General features: G+C 37.6%; 2 protein-coding genes across 3 annotated transcripts in view; both read left to right on the top strand.

The window, feature by feature from the left end:
* The first annotated feature begins 998 nt into the window (after positions 1-998).
* Positions 999-6,784, top strand: LOC139961925 (mu-type opioid receptor-like). Its single transcript, XM_071961625.1, has 2 exons — positions 999-1,298; positions 2,843-6,784. The coding sequence occupies exon 2, from the start codon at positions 2,849-2,851 to the stop codon at positions 3,848-3,850; it is 1,002 nt and encodes a 333-aa protein (XP_071817726.1). The 5' UTR covers positions 999-1,298; positions 2,843-2,848; the 3' UTR covers positions 3,851-6,784.
* LOC139961923 (adhesion G-protein coupled receptor G4-like) overlaps positions 5,663-20,811 on the top strand; it is a 68,246-nt gene continuing 53,097 nt past the window's right edge. The window contains exons 1-9 of one of the 2 annotated variants that reach the window (XM_071961619.1): positions 6,466-6,600; positions 11,785-11,928; positions 12,416-12,731; positions 13,476-13,669; positions 14,366-14,548; positions 15,685-15,806; positions 16,544-16,824; positions 17,873-17,939; positions 18,132-18,812. In XM_071961619.1, the coding sequence (XP_071817720.1) occupies positions 6,475-6,600; positions 11,785-11,928; positions 12,416-12,731; positions 13,476-13,669; positions 14,366-14,548; positions 15,685-15,806; positions 16,544-16,824; positions 17,873-17,939; positions 18,132-18,654 (1,956 nt within the window). In that variant the 5' untranslated portion in view covers positions 6,466-6,474 and the 3' untranslated portion in view covers positions 18,655-18,812. Of the gene's footprint in view, positions 6,601-11,784; positions 11,929-12,415; positions 12,732-13,475; positions 13,670-14,365; positions 14,549-15,684; positions 15,807-16,543; positions 16,825-17,872; positions 17,940-18,131; positions 18,813-20,811 lie in introns of those variants that run through there. The other variant, XM_071961620.1, reaches the window with a different exon arrangement.

The following is a 20,811-nucleotide window of genomic DNA, read 5'->3' as shown; positions in this document are numbered from 1 at the left end:
CATCTTGTTGTCTTCTTGTTTTGTTTGTGTGCCGCGTGCATGTGTGTATGTATATATATATATATATATATATATATATATATATATATATATATATATATACGTATCATCTTACTGAATGCTTCATAGGTTGGCCACTCACTGCAATTTCAGTCTTCCGTATACCATGACCATGTAGAATTTTTGCAACGAGATCCCAAATTTCTGACAAGGATTAGGTCCAGCAAAAAAAGTGTCAGTCTTAACTTCCTGGTGAAGATTGCATTTAATTCCTTATAATTTTGATTTTTAACTCGTTTGCGGGAAGTTGACACGCTTTGTGCCCAAAGTGAATTTGAAGCAAACAAGTGTGATGTCAAAAAACCACACTGACAAATTTCTCTATTTTTTTCTTTAAAATTTACATCTAATTTCCAAATTCAGAATTGGATATCTAATTCACACCACATATACGTAAATTTATGCAAATTTGACAACTAAACCAATGCAAGACAAGTAAGACCATTCCTGTTTGATAACATATCAAACAAAGTTCTTCTATTGTTCCTTTTCCGCAATTTGCTGCATGAGAAATGAGCATTTGAAAAAGCAACGATGGTCTCATACTGAAAATATGCCAAAACAATCACTGCACTATTAGACCCTGTTAACTTCTACAAAGGTTTCCCTTTTCGAGCGGATGTAAGTTACTGCAAATGTGGTAGGCCTATATGGTATATTGCGTGTTCTGTTTCTGCATATTACTCTTTGGTATTAAGTATAGCATACCCGTATAAAGGGTTATGGTAACTTATCAGTATAGAGGTAACGTTATGAGTGGTAAGTATAAGTTACTCCTTACACTTTGGTATTATTATTATTATTGACTTGTCACTATCTTATGCATTACCTGCACGATCTTTCAATTTGAACGATCAGTTGCCAAGCGCCACGAACGTCAGGATATGAGTATCGACATTTTCTTAGTAACCACTCCTTAATAACCCTGACCAATCAGTTCGCGTATATCAACCAGGAAGTACAACATTCTGTTCAATAAAACTACAACAGACATTACAAATAAACTGAACATGATCACATTGTTGGCAGTCACTTCAACAAAGCGTGAACTTAATGCGTTTGTGCGAATAACTGAATCTGTTTCTGTTTTATAATATAAATATTTTTTTCTTACATATGGAATTTATTCTTGTGTTATTTTAAAAACGTGATCTGTAACATTGTGTTCCGACTAGAAAATCTCAAGATTACAAAGTCATATCTGCTGCCGTTTTCTGGTTTCCTATGTTTTATGTTCGGTAAGTAATTACATCCTTCTACAATTTTGAAACACAAAATGCTTTAGAAATTAGGCTGTTACTTTGTATCACTCTGAGAACACCTTCACATCATACCAACCATAATTCCAACCAACCATAAATCTCTTCAATATAAACAGGAGATTTATCTGGTTACAACTAAACAGTTGACGATCTATTAAAACAGGAAAGGTCTCCTTAGTTATCTCTATTTTGCTCCACTCTTTGCTCATTTGTCCAATGTAACTGTCTGTCCATTGTAACTGCCAGTCCGTCCGTGTCTCTTGTTATGTGTATATTTACTCTATTCTCTGCTCATTTGTCCAATGTAACTGTCTGTCCATCTCCCCCCTTTCTAACTTCAATGTGGGCTATGTGAGCGTATAGTTTTCTTCGCATAAAAGGCATACACAAACAATAAGTGGTAAGATTCTGAGAGCCAAAATACCTTCATAGGGAAAGCTGTATTTTGAAGCGGTTATCTTGAGTTGATTATCGCTACAGTTAGGAGTTACGAATATTGTGGTTGTTAGAGGTAATTTTCTGAAGAGGAGGAAGATTTGGGTGGAAAGTAACAACCAGGGGCAGTTTGTTTTCGCAATCTCGTCCCTATTTGTCCTTCACTGCCAAAGTAGATTATCTGGAAAGGGAGCGGACTCTCTGAATGGCTTCACGCACCCTTCTGGCACTATGGCCCAACACCCTGGGGGTGGAGGTCTATACACCCATAAACAGAGACCCAAAACATGGGATTACACATTTCGTACCTAAGCTAAATATGAAGTATGATTACCTCGAACTAGAACGAAATGTCTACTATGTTCTCTAGTCTATACAGCAATGGTCATGGATACTGTTAAACATACATGTAGGTTTTCTATAGGGCCAACACATGGTAACACATAACACTATAATTACAAAACAAAATTGAGTTTTTATACCAAATATATACTTCAGAATTTCACTTTTCTGTATTTCAGTTTAAAATGGAATCGTAAGATAACATTACAAGACATAACAAAGACAACTGATGAGCCACCTTATCGATTTGCTGATCCTGTTCAACCAGGGAGTTGTTATAGTTCCATTACAACTTCCTGGTTCAACGAACTATCGTTGTTGTTCGCACTGTTTTCATAAGTGTCATATAAATACCTGACAATCGTCTTGTCGTTTTCTCGAAAATTTAGACTAATAATCTTATAACAATCACCAGTTAAATTTACGACGCTTAAGCGACTACAAATGTAGGAGAAACCCGCAAGGGCTTATGGATTACACCTTACACATCCGCTGACTTCCAATTCAACATTTTAACTCAAATTTGGAACCCATTCGATTTAGAAAGTCATTACAGATGGGAAAAAACGTTATTTGCTCTTGGATGAAAAAGCCACCTTACTGGCCGGGTATCGAACCCGGAACTTTTCGATTGCTAAACCTCATTGCTTCAAACGCCACCGCCTTTATCCACTCGGCCACAGCACCTGTACATGGATTCTTAGTACAGACTATCTTTAATATTTTACTTTTCTGTTTTACAGGTTAATATGGAATATAGTAACAGCACAGAAAATCCACCCTTTCGCTTTGATGACCCTGTCCAACGATCCGTTCTGGCTGTCTGCGTTGCTGTGATAAGTGTCATAGGAATACCTGGCAATCTGCTCGTTGTCTTTGCTGTTTGCGCCTCACGAAAACTTCAGACAATCACCAACGCGTTCGTGGTCAACCTAGCTATTTCCGATCTCATTGCTTGCGTGTTTATAATATTTCATCCAGTAGCGTTGCTAAGCGTTGATTTTTACCTTTCGAAGACTTTTTTTTGTAAGATTATTGGAGCAATAACTTATATAACATTAGAAGCTAGCACTATCAATTTGGCTTTGATTGCAGTCAATCGTTTAATTTTGATAACTCGTCCGAGATCAACTTATGATAAAGGTTACTGTTCCCGAAACGTATACGTTATGATCTTCCTCGGTTGGCTGTATGTTATTATAGTCGCAACCTTACCATCGGTATTAGGTTTCGGTGTGTTCGGCTTTTCCCATCGTTACGGTATGTGTACGGTAGACTCGGAACATCCCAGAGCGTTCTACAATGAAGTGTTACGTAGTATACTGATACAGTTTCCCTGCTTGGTGGTCATTATCGCGTGTTACTATCTTATTTATCGATTTCTACAGAGGAAAGGGATACATCAGGATATACGAAAGGACAGTTATCGGGCATCTAGAGGTGATGAGAGAAAAAGGATTTCTCGGCAAATCATGGTGGTTAAAATTACCAAAAATCTCTTTCTAGTGGTTTGTGCCTACATTGTATGCATCATGCCTTTTGCAGTAGCTTGCGTCACTCCTGAGAGTTACGTTGTGATTCCTTGGTTTGCATGTCTAGTTACCTTTAATAGCTGCGTTAATCCACTGATCTACGGATTTAATCATCCGCAGTTTAAAGAAATCTTTAACTTAATATTTACATGCAAATGTAAGCAAATACCAGAACCGACTACCTTCATCCACGCCATGACCGTACGTAGCGAAATTTAAAGCTTCTGCATTTTTCGTTGCATTTACCACTTTTATCTGATGGTAACATATTTTAACTTGAACGGAGAACACATACTCTGAATCCGTCCACCAAAATCACTGCAGGAACCATTTTAATGACAAAATATATGATTTAATAAAGTGTTGTGTGACACAAACCTTAATATACATAATTTTAAAACGAAAATGAATAACTTGAAAAAGTAGGGTACAGCCAAACTGTACTACCTTAGTTAACTTGATGGGTAAATTATAAATATATGGCGCTGTACAATGATAAGTGATTACAATCCCCAACTGAAAATTGCAACTTTGATAGGCGTGCAGTTTAATGTCTGGATATCGCTGCATCTGTATGTATATGAGGAGTGACGTCACGCTGCCCAGATAACCGGGAACTTGAATTTAAGAAAGATTGAGAACGATGCAGAGAATTGGTTTGCAACTTGCTTCGACATTGTTATAAATGTAAATATGCACTGTCACATTTCATTTTGTGATTTTAAAGTGTTACAAATATAACATTAGAAATAATTTGCCTTACGACACATAGGATAGAAGTTTTGCAGCAAACATCGTGGATTATACCACAAAAGACCTTAGATAGCATGACAATTTTTAAAAACTTGACGCAATCCGTTTTATCCTGTACGAAGAATTAAAAATATATGATATTACGATAGTGTACTTAACGAGATATTAATTACATGTAAGTTTTGATCCATTGTAACTGTAAATAAATTGATATTATCTCAGACTATATGGACTTATGTCCTGTGCACTTGTAACATACCAATATTATCTAACTGATTGGGTGGTTGAACGAAACTAAACTGCATTTGAATACATAACTTGATAGGCATTTATACGGCTAAAGTATCATTGTATAACCTGCCTTCATTTCTTTCTTACGATCGTTTAAGTTTAGGTGTTTTTCCAAAGCATCTGTATGGCGAATGAAAGAGGAATTGTTAGAGCAAATGCGACGAAGACGAAGTGCTTGACTGTAGGCAGTTCCAGACTTGCAGTGACGGGGATGGCAGCTTGAAGAATGCAGAACGAGATTGCGACAACAAACTGCCCCTGGTTGTTACTTTCCACCCAAATCTTCCTCATCTTAAAAATCACCTCTAACAACCACAACATTCCTCTCACTTCAGATAGACTCCAACGAGCCGTCCCTGAAAAACCCACCATCGCCTACAGACGACCACGCAACCTACGAGACCTTCTTGTGCGGGCTGCTGTTCCACCTTAAACTTCTAACCCTACATATATTCAGCATGGTACTTTCAAATGTGATCGTACTTCGAGATGCATCGTCTGCAGCCACCACATTGTTGAATCCAATTCCATCACCAGCCACAGCATGCAACTCACACACAAGACTAAGGGTCATATCACTTGCACTACCACCAATGTCATCTCTCTGATCTCTTGTAGAGTTTGCGGCATCCAGTATGTTGGCGAAACCAAAATCACCCTCAAGAAGCGATTCTATGGTCACAGATCCACAGTCAAAACCATGAAGACTGAGACCCCAGTTGGAGAACATTTTAACCTTCCCAACCATACCATTAACGACATATCCCTACAGGGGGTTGAATCCTTAGGTAGCCGTCCTGACCGAGTACGAATCAGCAGAGAGAGGCTGTGGATGCAACGCCTTCGCACCATTCAACCTCATGGGCTCAACATTCAGGAAGGACATGACTAACTTTTCTTCTGTCCCCCACTCCTTCCCCCTTGTCCCCCCCCCCATCACTCCTCTTCTCACAGCTCTCTTCCACCCTTTTTTCTCCACACCTTTCTGTCTTTGTCCTTCTCCAGTTTATTCCCCACCCGTTCCTTTAATCCTCTCTTTGTCCCTCCACTGTTTATCTCCTACCTCTCCTCTTCCCATGTTGCTATCTTCTCTCCATCCCTTGTCTACTAATCCCCTTACATTTATCTCATTGTGTTCACCGTGCTCATTAACCTGTCTGTATTCTGTGCGTGTTTTTGTCCCTTCTGTTACTGTTACTTGTCACTTAGCCTCTGAAGAAGATCCTGCTAGGATCGAAACGTCAGGCCAATTTACTTTTACACATATTTAATTCCAGTTTGATGTTTCCAAAAGGAAAATACATGTAGTTTTCTTCACGATATCTAATGTATAAGATAAATACTAAATAGTCTTGCGTGACATGTACGAATTCAACAGAGTATATGTGAATGGGAAATGTGTCTAAAGCTATTTAAAACTTAGGAAAGTTTAGTGTTGCATTTTGCACGGGCTATAGCCTCCTATAGGAGGGTCAGTAGAATCTGTTTTGAAACCCAATCCAAATGAACGTGGATGAACATGGGTTTAAAAAAGCCTTCCCTTTTCTATGAGTGTTCAGCGTAACAAGCCAGATGTGTTATTGTCATTACCGTTCTTGTTCCTGGGACCTCCGCTTTACGTCCCTTTCCGACGGACGAGAGTATACTGTCGACATAATCAAGGACTAAGGGAGGTGAAGGCACCCTAAAATCATCAACAGTGCAGTGCAGCTATCCCTGGTGAACGCAGAAAGAACAGGACCACACCCCGATTCGCAAACCAGAAATACCATACCCATGCAAAACGCCGCTCAACGTCAATGCAAAGCATAATTGTTTGGTATAACAGTGGAGAGAGTCTGGTTCTTGTGGGGTTTGGGCTTACCAGAAATGTATACTCACGGATGTTGGGAGGACACTATCAACGCTACACCACACATTCAAAAGTAAACATTCATACATGGGTAACCATACTTGAGTAAATCCATTGTAAAACTTTTCTTTCGATTACAAAAAGAGGTACGTTATTTCAGCCTAACTTATGAATATAGATGTTTCCTTATCATTAAAATATATATTGTACAAGATATGTGATTTTGTAAAGTTTGTAAAAATAATTTGCGGACAATTCACAGTTGTAAACATGTCCTTTCTATGTTAGTCACTCTCTCATTCAATTATGATGTCAACTGATTTTCTAAGATATTCTAAAAGGTTATATTTTATAACAAAGTCAAACATAGTAACAAATGTAAATGATACCTGGGGCATAATCAATGAGGTTCTTAAGAGAGACCATAAGAAATCATCGTACCCATCTGTTTTCAAAGACGGCGATCACGAAACCAGCGACGATCAAGAAATTGCAAACGGCTTTAACGATGTCTTCATTAACTTTGGACCCTCACTTGCCAGCAAAATCAATCATACTGCAAAATCAAACAACCCCATATATAGTAATAATATTACGCGAAACTCTATGTTCACCTACCCTGTCAGCGAGGAGGAACTTTTACGTGTAGCGAATCATTGCTTAAAGCCAAAGAAGGCAGCTGGGTATGATGATTTCAAGCCAGATATTGTTAAGCAGGTATTACCTTTCATTGTCACCCCTCTTACTCATATCTGTAACATATCGTTCACCACTTGGGTATTCCCAGACAAGCTGAAGATTGCTAAGGTCTTACCCATTTTTAAGAAAGGAGAATCCAATATCTACGAGAACTACCGACCAATCTCTATTCTAATTCTTGCTTTTTCTCTATTTTCTATTCTTGCTTTTCTAAAATTCTCGAACGTCACATGTCCAACAGAATTATAAATTTTCTCGATGCTAATGACATACTTTGCAAGGAACAATATAGATCCCGCCCTGATCACTCAACTGAGCTTACCCTGGAAGATGCCATTGATAAATTATACGATAGCCTTGATAAGAAGAAAACATGTATTGGAATATTCTTAGACCTATCAAAAGTATTTGATACCATTGACCATCGTATTCTCCTAAACAAGTTATCATTCTACGGTATTAGAGGACCAACCCTTAACTGGATGGACAGCTACTTATCGAAACGTTTACAGTATACTTCGTATAAGAACACCATCATGTCTGACTATGCTGAAATCCGCTGTGGTGTTCCTCAAGGTTCAATATTAGGACCACTTCTTTTCATTATATATATATCAATGACATCTGTCATATCTCTAATATTGCACAAACTATTTTATTTGCAGATGACACTAGTATATTTTTTCGAATCCAATAATTTGAATACTTTACATGACATAGTATCCATCGAGTTGAATCAATTTTACGACTGGTTTGCAACTAATAAGCTTTCACTTAATCTTGATAAAACCAGCTACATTGTTTTCAATAAAAGTAAATCTTTTTCTTGGAAAAAAGACATTTTAATGGATGGTAAGCCTATCAAGCATGTACATAGTATTAAGTTTCTCGGAGTATATATTGATAGTAAACTTACTTCGTGTGAACATATATCTAATATTGCAAACACTGTGGCGAAAAATGTTGGTATCATTTCTAAGTTGAAACACTATTTTCCTCAGAATATTCTTAGAATGCTTTACCAAACATTAGTTTCCCCCAATTTTTCATATTGCTCTATAATTTGGTCTGGCACCCATAATGTTTATCTTCACCCTCTTGAAATCCTACAAAAGAAAGTCATTCGTCATGTAACTCATTCTGAATATCGTGAACACACCAGCTCACTTTTCAAATTGCTCAACTTATTAAAATTTAGCGATATTGTTAGGCTGAATGTAGCCACATTCTTTTACAAGGCTTGGAATGGCTTACTTCCTGCAGCCTTTCATGACTTCTTTACTATTAACAGCGTCATACATAGTCACCGCACTAGAAGTGCCGGTCAAGCTGCACCACAACTTATGTAATACAACATTCGGTACGTTAAGTTTAAAGAACCTACTGTCGTGCATGACGCAATGTGGATGGCTTTAAGGCAAAATTATGTGCATACTATTAAAACAGAGAAAGTGACACTATCGGGTGGAATGTATTATAATACTGATGTAGTAAGACAAAATTTGCTTAAACGGTGTGAACATTATACTCCTCTAATGCAAGGAATTTAATCACTTAAATGTTTGAAACTTCTTATTGTCAAAGACGTCAATTGGAATAATTTTGTTCCACTTTGCACATTTGCCCTTATCCTCCCTCCCCTCCCCCTTACCTACTTTTACTTCATAAAGGTGTCTTTGAATTCCTCATTAATTTAACAATTTTTAATTTCACGAGAAGACGAACGCATATTGAAGCCATAATATACCCCATAGGCTTTACTCTTATCGCAAAAATACTTTATGTTCCGTGACGTCGAGAGACAGGTATAGGAGAAATATGCCGACGGGTTCCCTTCTTGAAGTCTTCATATTTTATGTTGTATATTATTAAAATGAGAATATTATGTCCCAATATTTCATCGGGGCCCACAATTGACCTGGGTCCTCGTGGTCAGTTAGGTCTGCTTAAGTAGACGAACACTACATTCACCTGTCACTGGATGTTGCCTTTGAAATGTTGTCGTATGGTTTTTGCGTGTAATTACGGAGGGAGTGAGCAATACCTTAGAAGAACAGTGAAACATTTTTCAGAGTGAAACGATGGCATAGGAAAAAAAGTGATTTGCATGACAGAGAAGTTAAAAGTATATATAATAGACAAGGTGTTCATTGGCAGGATAATTGCACTACAGGAAGTGTTTTCTTTTTTTTCTTTTTTTTTTGTACTGGGGTGATTATGGTAAATTGTTTGTTTCTCCGAATCTTACAAAAATATAATATTGTTCAGTCCTTGTAAAGGAAAGATGCTGATAGTATTTTGACGTAGAGATCATGTATAGAATGACCGTATTGAACCAACAGAATAAATTTCAAATAGAAATGATTTTTTATTTACTTTTTAAAGCAACAGTTACGTATATTTTGAAATATGTGACGGTGACTTCGTCTTCAGATGGTCTCTCTCTCTAATGGTGATCTGCCTTAAGGCAGGTCCCTCACCAAACACAAAATCATAATAACCGCTCTTCTGCATTCCTCTTCATAGTGAAATAATTTCTGCCATCTCTGATATCATCCATCAACATTATTCTCTTTCTCCCTCTTGGTCGCTTCCCGTTCATTCTTCCTTCAAGCACATCTTTCAGTAGTCCGTCATGTCTCAAGATGTGCCCAATCCACCTTTTCGTTCTCAGCTTAATAGTTTCTCCCAGCCTGCGGACCTCACCAACCCTCTGTAGAACTTCCTCATTTGTGACCCTGTCTGACCACTTTATGTTCTCAGACTTTCTCCATAGCCACATCTCCAATGCGTCTATTCTTTTTCTGTCCTCTTTCCTTAGTGTCCAGGTTTCTGAGCCATACAGGAATACACTCCACACAAAACATTTCATTAGTATCTTCTTTAATTGTAACTCAAGACTAGCAGTAAAAAGAGAGTTGTGTAGTTTGAAAGTTTCCTTGGCCATTGCCACTCTTGCTCTGATTTCGGTTTCACAATATCCATCTTCCGCCAGTAGACTACCAAGATATTTGAAGTGTCTGACCTGTTCAAGTTCCTTCCCCTCTATCTCTATGTGTTCCCTTCCAATCTTCATGACTTTCGTTTTCTTAATGTTAATCCTCATCCCATACTGGTTGACAACTCTGTTGGTATTCTCCATCATTCGTTGAAGTCCATCCTCCGTGCTTGCTAACATTGCCTGGTCATCTGCAAAACGTACCGACTTTATCCATTGTCCTCCAACTTGTATTCCTTCTTGAATTTCATCAAGTGCGTCAATTATCATGGCTTCTGCGTAGATGTTAAAAAGGACTGGAGACATAAGACATCCTTGTCTCACTCCTCTCCCTATTGTGGCTGATTTTGTTTTGCCCATGGTAGTTCTTACTACCGCTGTCTGTTTCATGTACAACTCGGCGATGAGCTTTCTGTCCCTCCAGTCTATACCAATCTTCTTTAGAATATCCATTAACTTGCTCCAGTTTACCCGGTCAAAGGCCTTCTCGAAGTCCACAAAACAGACAAACACATCTTGATTGAATTCTATGCCGCGCTCACTTAGTACTCTCATACCTCCAATCGCCTCCCTAGTTCCACAGCCTTTTCTAAATCCAAATTGATCTCTTCCTATCCATTCGTTGGCATGTTTCTCCAGTCTGGTTGTGAGCACATGTAGGAGAACTTTTGATGCATGGGATATTAGACTGATAGTTCGATGTTCTTCACACTTAGTTGTATTCTTCTTCTTCTGCAATGGCACGAGAATGCTTCTGCAGAAATCATCAGGCCATTTACCGCCTTGGTAAATATCCATACAGATGTTGAAAAATTCTCTCTGTGCTCCCTTGTCTAAGGCTGCTATGAATTCGGCGGGGATGCCATCTTCTCCTTCCGCTTTTCCTCCTTTCAGTCTGGTTATCGCCGCTCTTAACTCGCTTTCCAATAGGTCCGGTCCGATGTCATCATTTTGTATGTGTTGTTCTTCCTCCAAGGGGAGCTCATTTGGTTTTTCAGACTTTCCATACAGATCTTCTATGTATTCTATCCACCTTGCTTTAATTGGCTCAGCTTCAGTTAGCATCCTTCCATGTTTATCTTCCAATGCCTGGGTATTATTATAGTTTCCTTTGTTTGAAGTTAGTTGTTGTACTTTCTTGTACATGATGTCCATTCGTCCTGATTGATCTAAGTTGTCAATTTCTTCACACTGTTTTGTTAGCCACCGTTCTCTCGCCCGATCCGTCTCCCTTCGAAGCTTGTTGTTCAGCCGTCTGTACTCTTTGTGCCCTGCCTCTGTGTTTATACTCTTCCATCTCTTTCGCTGATCCATCAATCCAATCATCTGTTTGGTGATCCATGGTTTCTTTGCTGGTCTTCAGATGGTCAGCCTATTGTTATTTATATAGGATAGGGTTCTTACTAAAGTTATTTTTAAGTTTGTGGCGTTCTACGACACTGTCCACATTTTTTTTAAATTGTTTTGCAATGTTTGTTGACATAGGGATTGACTTATTTAGCACGGTAGGCGATCACGAGATTATAATGTTGTTATATGATCCCAATTATTTCCTTGAAGTTCACGATATTGGATGTCACACCTAACAACGTCTTAGAAACTTCCGAGGTATTGGTCAATATAACCAGCGGAAACGGATCTCTCTTGTTAGACCTGGAGGAAGCCCTTGACAGTATTACCCAAATAAAGGACACCACGTACGAGGTATAGTACAATTAAGAAATTATTACACTCTATCTGCATCATTTACAATGTTACAGCTACAATACATGCTGAGAATGTATATGATATGTTATGTTTATGACCTGTTATCAGCCGGCATTGTTAGCTCATATACTGAAAAAACATAAGAATGATAACAAAAAATATTTACTATTATGATATTTAATATACACGATACTATAACATATACTTTATGCAATGCACACAATACAATGTATGATGTATAGGAGAGAGCGGTAAGGGTATATCTAAACAGTACCAAACATGAACAAATATCACAAAACTGCCCCGACCGATCCTGATTTCTATCCAACCACATGAACTTAAAAGGTAAAGGACACCTTGCTCATTTACTACTGTGAAACATTCATTTAAGTTTGTTACTCGTTACTTACCAACTTTTCATGAAACAAAATGCGACACGTTTGTTTATCATTAATGTCATTTGTCTTGTTTTTATTAAACTCAGGTGACGCAAAACGTGGTAACTGTAGTAGACCATGTAATTAGCGCCCTCGATGTGCAGAACAACGAGCGAGTGGCGTCGTCCTCCAATGACAATCAAAAGTTTGTGGAGTTTCTGGAAAGGCAGATCACAAATGTACAGAGGAGCGGAATGGACGTGAACATCTCTACAGATAATTTAAATATCAACTCTTTCAGGATTTCTGATTCTGATGAAAGATTTAATCTCTATGGCGACGAGGAGGAAGTGGAAGAAGATGTTAGAGAGATGAAGATGTCTTTCCCGTCAGATTTCTTGAGCAAAGCAGCACTGATTGATTGTAAGTATGATCATTTTCACGACAATATTAGATATATTTTCTAATAATTCATTAATTTAGAGAGTAACCGATGACTTAAAAAGCCACCATAGTTACAGCAGTTTTACCAAAAGATCATATATATCGCTCTAAAATAAATGTCACGGGTTGGTCCAGTATTAATTGGAAGATATGTACTTGCATAATAATTGTATGTTTAATTGCTAAACACACTGTTTGAGCAAATTGGTTAAGCCCCTCAACATGGTTCCATTATACACGATACTGTGTTTAATTTCTAAACAGCGCTAGTGTTTAGCCTTAGGAAGTGTTATTAAAGTGAAGGCAAAGCATGTGTTTGGATCTGAACACATAATATTAGAGTGTTTTCGTTGAAAAGTGTCCAATTTCGGTCATTTGGCTACAAATTTCCATAATGATTGTTGTATATATTGTATGTATATATTTTATGTATTGTATGTATATATATCTCGGGATGTCCGGTAGCTCAGCACTTCAATGTCCCCCACAATTCCTACCAACATCTCAAAATCTACTACATCTACATTGCAAGAAAGGTTATAGATTGGAATTGATGTATCAATTCACAACTCAAAAAAGACCTCAATTAGGCGGGCTTCGAATCTTCTTGGATGTCCTAAGACAAGCAGATCCATTTTATAAAATAGAGTAAAACATATAAATAAACAGATTCAGGTTTTTTCTAATTGTGGTTCTGTATTTTTTCGTCTTTGCTTCCTTTAGCTGACTTTGATTCTAGTGAATTATTTGTGACAGTCATCGAATATTTTACCTCAGTTTCATTTGAAAATAACTTTACCAAAAAAGAGGAAGAAAAAGAACTCGCAAGTAACATTTTTGGAATCAATGTTGAAGGACGAGAAGTCAAAGATTTGCCGACAACCTCTCCAATACAGTTCACCTTTCCTATTGAACAAGTAAGTAAAGCCTCAATAAAACCATAGATATATATGTGTATAAATATATAAATACATAAATATGTATATATATATATATATATTTATATATATATATATATATTTATATATTTATTTGTTTCGATTGAATATTGGAATAAATTAGTCAATCTTCGTATAACAGGACCTTAATATTCCAGCTGGTCGTTTCAATGAACTAAACTTTTATCTCCAACGCAACTATGTCTAAAAAAATACTTGATGTAAAAGGATAGAGCCATCACTGAGATCATTAGAAAGAAAAGTCTGACACCAATTAAGTATAGAAACATATTATGTCTATAAACGTAACGCTCGTGCTCAGGAACTCTATCGGATAGTGAGTGCTGTGAAGATGTGGAGCTTTTTATCGAACACATGGGCCTATATTTTCGAATAAAGAATGGTGCTTACAGGCATCACAAAAGAACTTTGTCTACCCAGGAAATTATGAAATTTTGAAATTGGAAAAGGGTGCGTATATCTTGCGTACGGGTCTGTGATTTTGTATTGATGTAATGCGTGTGCGTCCATATTAGGTTATTTAAAGGGCTAGTAGAGCGAGAACGACTAGGATGCATGTGGGGATTACTGTTTTATGAAATAGGGGTCGTAGGGTAGGAAGATCATATTGAAATCTAATCATTAATAACTGTTACTTATTTACCGTCCTCGCAGGTGTTCGAAATCGAAAATGTTACCAGCAATAAAATATTAGTGTATACATGTTCGCATCATTGGGACTTTGATCTGAATGAAGGACATGGTGGCTGGTCATCAGAAGGATGCTTTACGACTTATGTCAAGTCTAACTCGGTTCAGTGCAATTGCTACCATCTTACCAATCTCTGTGTGCTTGTGGTGAGTAAAGTCATATAAAATGGTTGATTAAAGAATGCCTTTTTACTCAAAATTGATATGGTATATTGCAGACCGTGAAGAACATTGTTATTATTTCATGTTGTATTTCTATTTCACTATTATTTTCGATGCTTAGCATATATGAAAGTTAAAAGCTCCGAAAACTGTTGTCAAATTTTCCGTAACCCATTTTTGGGTCGCGTCTATAGCAGGCCATATGTGCAATAACTCGATAAGTTTAAGGCTTGCCATACGCGTCTCATAGTTTGCAGACCGCCCCAGTGCATAATTGCTGCATAATTGCAAAAAGTGTCAAAGATAAATGGTGTAAAAATGCTTTTCAGTGCTGCTCTCTTGCTCATAGAAAATGTTTAAGCTGAGTTATTAGAATTAATCAAACAATCTATTTATTCTTAAATTGAAGCTTGCACTGAAGAACCGACCTAATTACCACCTGAACCTTAAAGGAGCATTCGAGAAATATATCATGTTTGAAACTGATTAACTTGAAAATGAAATAGCACTCCTGTTTCATTCTGTTTTCTTGGACTATAACATACCAGAACTAAAAGTTCGTCTAAAGTCATAATTTAAGTTTATTTTACATCTCATTTACATAAAAACAATAACTACCTCTGACGCAAAACACCATGAAAAAACACTTCCGGCGATATGTTCTTTAGATTGGATTTGGATTTGTTGATGTCATACATCATTTCACTCCCTTGAATGCGGCTGTTCATCTGATCCATTTTTCTCACTTTTTATTGAAATTTAAGATATTTAAATTTCATGCAATCAAATGGTACAGTTTGATGACGAAAAATAACCAATAGTTCATTGCACCTTCTTCAACATCCAAACATTTAAAAAATAATGATGTCAACTGAAAACATGCCAAATTGTCACCTCCGTAGGTCCATTAAGGGGCTAATTAAGTTTCGGGCGGATGTATAGTTCTTTAATGTGTTACGGTTCCTTTAGTTTCCAGACTGGCAGTATAGCAGTCGATATCTGCACATATGCATGAACTCTTTTCATATGTTTATAAATTGTTAACTTTGCTCAATATTTACTAAACATGAAGGTTTTTTATTAAATGTTACACTATTCTTGTTCTTTCATCTTTTCCACAGCACGAATCGCATAGTAAACTCCTGACTTCCATCACCCAGGTTGGATGTTTGCTGTCGGTTGTGGGGCGCCCCACACTGTGGAAAGCGCTTGTCATAACCATATTGTTTTACATAATAATGAGGTATGTGAAGACTGCATGCCAATGAATGAGTCATATACCTATAGGCAGTGGTGTAGGAAGGTACTTTTGGGTGGGGGGCTGAAGACTGATGGCCGGCCTGTGGGAGGGTGTAAGGGGATGGGGTGTCCTCCTCCCCTTTGGAATTTTTTGCATTTCCAGGTGGCCTCAAATGCAATTTGGTGCAATATAGCACACTTCAATACCCACTCCATTTTGTAAACTTAATTTTGTATTTTCACCTGGCCTTAGATGCAATTTGGTGCTCCAAATGAGATTTTTTTCTCATTTGGAAATGAAAAAGGGGTTTTCTGACTTGCGAAGCGGGGGGGGGGGGGGTGCGGAATGATACTTCCGCCCCTCCACATTTTTCACTGGTGGGGCTGGCGCCCCCAGCCCCCCCCCCCCCGTTCCTACGCCCTTGCCTATAGGTATATCATTAATAGAGAACACAGTTGTTCTTTCGCTGTAAAGTACAGGCTTTAGGGAACTGCATGTGCTGGGTATACACGAGTACCTGATCTGACTTAGGGACGGTCAAGTTCACAGAGGTCCTGAAGGGACGTCAAAAATCCGAAATTTGTCGAGTTGACCAGTTACATGCAAAAGAAGCGGAATCCAACCATTGAAGTTATTGGAACATGTATAAAACCAAACTCTCTTAAATCAGATCAATTGGATACTTAGGTCAGCTCATTGTGATATTTATCGTTCTTTATCACCCTTTTTTTCTCCTGCAGAAAAATGCGAACAAAGCTACCCCAAAAGATTTTGCTGAACCTCTCTATTGCATTGTTGGGATTTTACTTGGCTTTCTGTTATGGCATTGAAAGGAGAGAAATGAAGAACAAACTTGTCGAAACTATCGTGTGTTTGTCGTCTGCTGCCGTCATACAGTATCTAGTGTTAGCTTCAATGGCCTGGACATGTGTGGAGGCTATGCACATGTATCTTCTCTTTGTGAAGGTATCCAAGACAACTGGATCTTATTTTCTCTGTAAAGCAGGGATATTTGCTTGGGGTAAGCTTCGATTTTTGTCTTGTACAAAAAAAGAACTCAAACGACATGCAGGGGTCATAGGAAACATTTTAAAGAAAAAACGACGTCGGGAAATGGAGGGCATGATGTAGGGTAGAGAGGAGGGTATATTCAGTGACGTGCACATGATTTAAAGGTGTTTTTTTTGGGGGGGGAGTTCTAAATCTCTCAGTCGATATAGATAGGGTCATAACTCTTGCTGGAAGGTATTCGTGGACCCGAAGAAGGCGTTTAATTCTTCACATACTGACATTATATATTCCCCGACTCGGAACGTTTCACCCAACTATACCCCCTCCCCACGTACAAATGACAGTTTGGGTTGAGGCTTTGAGTTGAGAGAGTGCCGACATAGAGACAAAAGTCGGCAAGTTAACTTCCAACCAAGTTATCACCGTGTAGCCATGGTGAAATGAAAGAATATTTCCTCTTTGGAGTTGACAACTGTATAAATACTTCCTTACCCTTCTAATGAAGCAAGGCTAATATAGCCAAATTACACGTAAATATCTTCAACGTTAAGGACTTGTTTTGATTGTAATTTAAAGTAGAAACTAAGATATTGTTTTGGCGTCACGACACCTTTAAGAAGTAGTATACACTGTATATAGTATACAGTGACACTATCTAACCTACAACAAAATAATCTATACTCTGATGACAGAAATTTTGCAAGAAAAAATGAGTGTGAAATGAAATAAGTTCATGATATATGTATGTTCTTGTAAAATTTATTGGGGAAAACCAAACGCAATAAAATCGAAATTACCATTTAAGTAAAAGAAACAAATGTGTTTGTTTAAATGGTTCATAAACAACGGATAAAGTAGGAATCATAGTGAGTATACCGTAATAAATTGATCACCAAGATCTGCAAATACTGTCTGCCTTAATTGTTCAATTTATGAAAAAAATATAATATACTATGACGTTAATATATTGTCTTAGGACTTTTGTTTCAAGCACGTATGGCGTTTTCATTTGTTATGGATTGAATTGATTAATTTCTTACAAACGTTTTGTCCTATAGGGTCACCTTTCATTATAGTTGTAGCGTCGCTTGCAATTTGGAAGGACGATTACATCGCCGAATCATAGTAAGTTTTAAAAAAAAAATCAATAAAATAAGCAAAGATATGAGGGATAGGATAGGATGATGAAACTCTCAAAATAGAATATGTGTTATAAATGATTCTACATCTGCTTCGACAGGGTGAAGATTTGATTATGTCATTTCAAGAAATCATTTTTATTATTATTATCATTGTTATTATTATATTTTATTACAGTTGTTTCTTGGATAGGGGTCCACCTCTGAGGTATGGTTTCGTCCCAGTCATATTTCTGATGTTCCTCTTCAATGGTGTCTGTAACGTCAGAATCTTCCAACGTTTGGTTTGCTCAAAGGAAATGGGATCTTCGAAAACTTCTTGGCGAGTTGCAGGGTTCAGGGTTATGAACTCTATCGCTATTTGGACCCTACTGGGAATGTCTTGGGGCTTCGGCTTTATGAGCTTGGCGTATTTTGAGATAAATGGATACGAAGGGGTCAGCATATTCGATGTATTGTTCAGCTTAACTCTGTCCCTTAAAGGCTTCGTGATTTTCCTTCTCTTCTGCGTCGGCAACAAAGAATTCCGCGAGATATGGAGGCGCACTTACCTGCGCGTTTGTCGCCATGGCAAGCAGACGGCCGAAATTACCTACCCACTGGGAGTCAATTATTTAGAAGAAAAAGCGACTCGTTTCGCTGGGCACAGTACTCAACCATCACAAGCCACATGTGCTACAGTTATTCATAACAGCGTGTGAACACGGTTTTACATCACTTCCTTTTAAATGTCGACGTTACATGTCGCGCGGTATTTAATATCATGATAACAATGAGAAACAGCTTTTGTACATACCCGTGTGGTTATCTTGCCAACTTTGAATGATAGGATGAGCTGTGTGTATCTATATATATATATATATATATATATATATATATATATATATATATATATATATCTATATATATATATATATATATATATATATATATATATATATATATATATATATATATATATATATGGTAAAACTGAATATAGGCTAACCTTGCAGTCAGATGCGTTTGTGATATGAATCTGAAATAAAAAGTCAGAACGTGCAGGTAGATTGATTCCATTGCCAAAAAAACATGCCGGTACATGACGACTACATGCAATACCATGCGGAAATCAATCCTACTTCTTTGAAAAGTTAACGTACGTGGATGCAGACAATGTCTCTTAAATAATCTAATACAGAAATTGCATCAAATTAATAAACGGTAAAGTAGTCTTAAATTCCGGTACTGCTTGTCTTGGTTAAGGCCGTGTATACTGCATGTCGGTCTAGTATTATAGTCTCACAACTTGAAATTCGGTGTAAACATGCTATCACATGCATGGTTCGAGGACAATCGAATATTATTAGCGTAGACGTGTCTTTGCAGCATATCAGTACTAGCATTTTAGTAATGATGATGATTCTCGAATTGATTTCTACATCTATACGTGAACTAGCTGAAAATGCTTCCAAAGTTCCAATTAAAAGCAGGGACGAGTTCCGCCAAAAGATAAATCAACACAGACAATGGTTGTATATATATAACCTTAAAACAGATGCTATGCCACGGTAAAAAGAAGGCGAAGAATATTATTCGAAATTTCTCAATACTTTGATATGAGTATGGAGAAGAATGAAAGCATATGGGCCTTGACGTAACATCCAGCCCACCTGGCAAATTAACCCCCAGCACAACTATATTTTGTCATAGTTTTATTAGAGCCAACATTTCTTGGACTGCTGAATTAACATCGACGAAGAGGCTAGGAAACATTTAGGGTTTCTAGGAACTATTTAAACCTGACTTTTATCCAAGAAAAAAAAAACTTTCTGTTCAACATTGATAAATTTACCAGAAATGATATTGCTTTTAATGACGTTTGCATCCGGGTATAAAAATATGGTATATATAAGGGAAAAATCTACGCTATGACTGTCATTGTCTTTAAACCTTCAAAATGGGAGTTAAAAAGGCAAATGCATTGTAATCATACTGCAGATACATAAATTTGAGACAAAAAATAACACAATGAGAAAATGATTCTTTGTTTGTACCAACTTATGTATTTCATGTTATATTTTATCTACATGACCATAAACTGAAATTTAGTACGTTAATTTCTTACATGAATTAAAAGGAAGAAAAATACCTCTTGTCCCTGTACAAAAGTGAATCAGTGAAACAAATACACCCCACAACTGCAAGGGAGTGTCATTTAGCACCAAGAAGAAACACCATTAATGGCTTACAATACAGTTCTGAGGGGCGTACCAATACGCCCCGCTACTGGTTGGAGTGTCATTTAGCACCAAGAAGTAACAACATTTAGTGTCTTGCAATACAGTTCTGAGGGGCGTACCAATACGCCCCACTACTGGTTGGAGTGTCATTTAGCAACAAGAAGTTACAAAGTTTAGTGGCTTGCAATACAGTTCTAAGGGGCGTACCAATACGCCCCGCTACTGGTTGGAGTGTCATTTAGCACAAAGAAGTAACACCATTAAGGGGCGTACCAATACGCCCCGCTTCTGGTTGGAGTGTCATTTAGCACCAAGAAGTAACAAAATTTAGTGGCTTGCAATACAGTTCTAAGGGGCGTACCAATACGCCCCGCTAATGGTTGGAGTGTCATTTAGTTCCAAGAAGTACCAACATTTAGTGGCTTACAATACAGTTCTAAGGGGCGTACCAAAACGCCCCGCTACTGATTGGAGTGTCATTTAGCACCAAGAAGTAACAACATTTAGTGGCTTACAATACAGTTCTGAGGGGCGTATCAATACGCCCCACTATTGGTTGGAGTGTCATTTAGCAACAAGAAGTTACAAAATTTAGTGGCTTGCAATACAGTTCTAAGGGGCGTACCAATACGCCCC

The sequence above is a fragment of the Apostichopus japonicus genome, chromosome 20 (genome assembly GCF_037975245.1).
Source record: "Apostichopus japonicus isolate 1M-3 chromosome 20, ASM3797524v1, whole genome shotgun sequence".
NCBI lineage: Eukaryota > Metazoa > Echinodermata > Holothuroidea > Aspidochirotida > Stichopodidae > Apostichopus > Apostichopus japonicus.
The sequence above is the reverse complement of the archived record's forward strand: the minus strand, read 5'-3'. Positions and strand labels throughout refer to the sequence as shown.